The 3768-nt window shown below is 42.6% G+C and overlaps 1 protein-coding gene across 2 annotated transcripts in view; it reads right to left on the bottom strand.

Annotated features, from left to right (window-relative positions):
• The window catches only part of LOC121844608 (gastrula zinc finger protein XlCGF17.1-like), a 12343-nt gene extending 9000 nt beyond the window's left edge, over positions 1 to 3343 (bottom strand). For both annotated transcript variants that reach the window (XM_042314891.1, XM_042314890.1), the window contains exon 1: positions 2860 to 3343. In XM_042314891.1, coding sequence (XP_042170825.1) covers positions 2860 to 3106 — 247 coding nt within the window. In that variant the 5' untranslated portion in view covers positions 3107 to 3343. The remainder of the gene's footprint in view (positions 1 to 2859) is intronic.
• Positions 3344 to 3768: the final 425 nt, after the last annotated feature.

A 3768-nucleotide genomic window follows, 5' to 3' on the forward strand; every position in this document is an offset into this window, starting at 1 on the left:
GAGATCAACTGATCTCGCCTCATCCTCCAAGCTTCAGAGATCAACTGATCTCGCCTCATCCTCCAAGCTTCAGAGATCAACTGATCTCATCTCATCCTCCAAGCTTCAGAGATCAACTGAACTCGTCTCATCCTCCAAGCTTCAGAGATCAACTGATCTAATCTCATCCTCCAAGCTTCAGAGATCAACTGATCTTGTCTCATCCTCCAAGCTTCAGAGATCAACTGATCTTGTCTCATCCTCCAAGCTTCAGAGATCAACTGATCTTGTCTCATCCTCCAAGCTTCAGAGATCAACTGATCTTGTCTCATCCTCCAAGCTTCAGAGATCAACTGATCTCGTCTCATCCTCCAAGCTTCAGAGATCAACTGATCTTGTCTCATCCTCCAAGCTTCAGAGATCAACTGATCTTGTCTCATCCTCCAAGCTTCAGAGATCAACTGATCTCGTCTCATCCTCCAAGCTTCAGAGATCAACTGCACACAGGGAATACTTCTTTCCTAAATAGACATTCACCATTTTCTTCATCTCTAAATCCAGAATACTTCCTGATTTCTTTACAAACATTTTAACATTATAGCTCTCAAATCATCATATAAGAGGGTAGCCTAGTGGTTAGAGCGTTGGGTTAGTAACCGAAAGGTTGCAAGTTTGAATCCCCGAGCCGACAAGGTACAAATCTGACGTTCTGCCCCTGAACAAGGCATTGAAAATAAGAATTTGTTCTTAACTTGACTAAATGAAAGTACAACCAAATGTAAAATGCATTCTCTACCTCCTCTAACTCACAGACAGTACATAGTCCCTCTTATTCGTCTATGCCATCGAACCTCCCTATTACCAGAGGCAGTATCCTGGGTTCTCAACTGGTCACACAAGCACCTTTGGTTTCTGGTGACAAGGTTCTGGAACGTGGCGGAGTTCTGAGTGACCAATAAAATGTGATCACTAACTGTTACTCCAAGAGTTCTGTCATTCTTGACGAGGTCACTAGGTTTTGGGTTAAGGTTGCTACAATAGCTTTCTCTATGAATTTGCGAGAGTGGATTACATTTCTCCAGCCACCACAACCCTCAGTTGTTTACCAAAACATGTGACAGGGCGGCCATTTTGTTTCTGTTCTAATCCTTGGTTGCCCCTTTAAAAAAAAAAGCCACATCAATCAATCAATCAATCTGCAGTTGAAACAGTAAAGCTGTCAACCTGCCACTGTAGTGGGGCCATGGATTTACACTGAGACTGTGGTAGTCTACTGTAAAATATATAACCAAACACAAACCATGGATAAACACAGACTGTGGTAGTCTACTGTAAAATATATAACCAAACACAAACCATGGATAAACACAGACTGTGGTAGTCTACTGTAAAATATATAACCAAACAAAAACCATGGATTTACACTGAGACTGTGGTAGTCTACTGTAAAATATATAACCAAACAAAAACCATGGATTTACACTGAGACTGTGTTTAATTCTGTGAACACGCTTTGTATCTGCACAGCTCTTCCTGCAAATGTGTTTCTGTCCAAAATATATAACCAAACACAAACCATGGTTACATTGAGACTGTGGTAGTCTACTGTAACAGGGGGTACTGCACAGCTACCATGCAAATTGCCTGTTCTGTAACAACTAGTCCTTTAAGTAGTTACATTAAATTTAACCATGGTGCCTGGATAAACACTAGTGCTTTAAGTAGTTACATTGGGGAGAGGAGGGGGTACTTTACCATGGAATTGCCTGTTCGTAACAACTAGTCCTTTAAGTAGTTACATTGGGGAGACAGGAGGGGTACTTTACCATGGAATTGCCTGTTCGTAACAACTAGTCCTTTAAGTAGTTACATTGGGGAGAGGAGGGGTACTTTACCATGGAATTGCCTGTTCGTAACAACTAGTCCTTTAAGTAGTTACATTGGGGAGAGGAGGGGGTACTTTACCATGGAATTGCCTGTTCGTAACAACTAGTCCTTTAAGTAGTTACATTGTGGGAGAGGAGGGGGTACTTTACCATGGAATTGCCTGTTCGTAACAACTAGTCCTTTAAGTAGTTACATTGGGGAGAGGAGGGGGTACTTTACCATGGAATTGCCTGTTCGTAACAACTAGTCCTTTAAGTAGTTACATTGGGGAGAGGAGGGGGTACTTTACCATGGAATTGCCTGTTCGTAACAACTAGTCCTTTAAGTAGTTACATTGGGGAGAGGAGGGGGTACTTTACCATGGAATTGCCTGTTCGTAACAACTAGTCCTTTAAGTAGTTACATTGGGGAGAGGAGGGGGTACTTTACCATGGAATTGCCTGTTCAGTTCAACTAGTCCTTACAGAGTTACATTGGGGAGAAGGGGTGCTTTACCATCAATTCAACATGGAAAGGACTGACCATCCATGACATTAAACATCATAGTGTTTCCCATGTTGAGGCTATACAGTGTTTGGGATATGACAGTTGAACTAAGGCATGTGTTTTATTCTTCAAGTATCAATGGCTATATAAGTCCAAATATGGATGCAGATCACCCCTTAAAACCCCCACATCAGTTCAACAACTACAGATCACCCCTTTAAACCCCGCACATCAGTTCAACAACTACAGATCACCCCTTTAAAACCCCCCACATCAGTTCAACAGCTACAGATCACCCCTTTAAACCCCCCACATCAGTTCAACAACTACAGATCACCCCTTTAAACCCCCACATCAGTTCAACAACTACAGATCACCCCTTTAAACCCCCCACATCAGTTCAACAACTACAGATCACCCCTTTAAAACCCCCACATCAGTTCAACAACTGCAGTTTGTGCCCCCTGTTTTGTAAGATTAGTATTTACTGGTGTGTTAATCTTTTACCTCCCGTCTCCTCCGGGTCTTTTTCCTCTTTCACTCTGACCGAGTCTTCCTCTTCTTCTTTCACTGCAAAAGCCTCATCCTCCTCTTCTTTCACTGTAACATCCTGCTCTTCCTCTACTTTTGTTACTGTGATATCCTCCTCTTCATTCTCCTCTTTCACGACAACGTTCAGCCACAGACCCTCTTTCTCCGTCCAGCAGACCTCCTCCTCCTCTTCATCAGGAGGAGAGCAGCTTGGTGAACTCATGGTCGGGGGATGATAGCTAACAGTTAGCTAACAAGGCTAATGCTAACTGAACCAGCCAGCTACCGTTAGCTAACTAATAACAATAACAACGTAAATATGCAATGAAATTATATAATTAGCTAGATTGACAGAAGTGTGTTCAAAACACAGCGGCTAATATACATTAAAACGTCTAAAGAGCTTCACTGGTTCGGTTATATTGTCTGGCAAGCTACCGAGGTGGCCGACTGGCTAACTTCTTCTTCTCCAGTATAATACAGCTCAGCAAACAAACGTTTTAAGAGGCATACTGCCACCTGCTGGAGGATACCATCAAATCATGGTTCGCTTCATTCTGTAAAATTTTTGTCAAATTAAATAAACAAATAAATCCCTACTAATGTATAACATACAGCCCCCCAACCAATTCCCATCGATCATGCTTAGAAATGGTGACCAGATTCAGAGACTATGCTACAGGACTGCTTTGCTATCGCTGATTGGAATATGTTTAGAGACTCTGCTGATAAAATGACAGGGATTCCACACTCAGAGCTATCCCAGACAACCCTGAGACTACCACACACATAGCTATCCCAGACAACCCTGAGACTACCACACACAGGGCTACCACACACAGAGCTATCCCAGACAACCCTGAGACTACCACACACAGAGCTATC

This window comes from Oncorhynchus tshawytscha, unplaced genomic scaffold (assembly GCF_018296145.1).
Source record: "Oncorhynchus tshawytscha isolate Ot180627B unplaced genomic scaffold, Otsh_v2.0 Un_contig_9445_pilon_pilon, whole genome shotgun sequence".
Classification (NCBI taxonomy): domain Eukaryota; kingdom Metazoa; phylum Chordata; class Actinopteri; order Salmoniformes; family Salmonidae; genus Oncorhynchus; species Oncorhynchus tshawytscha.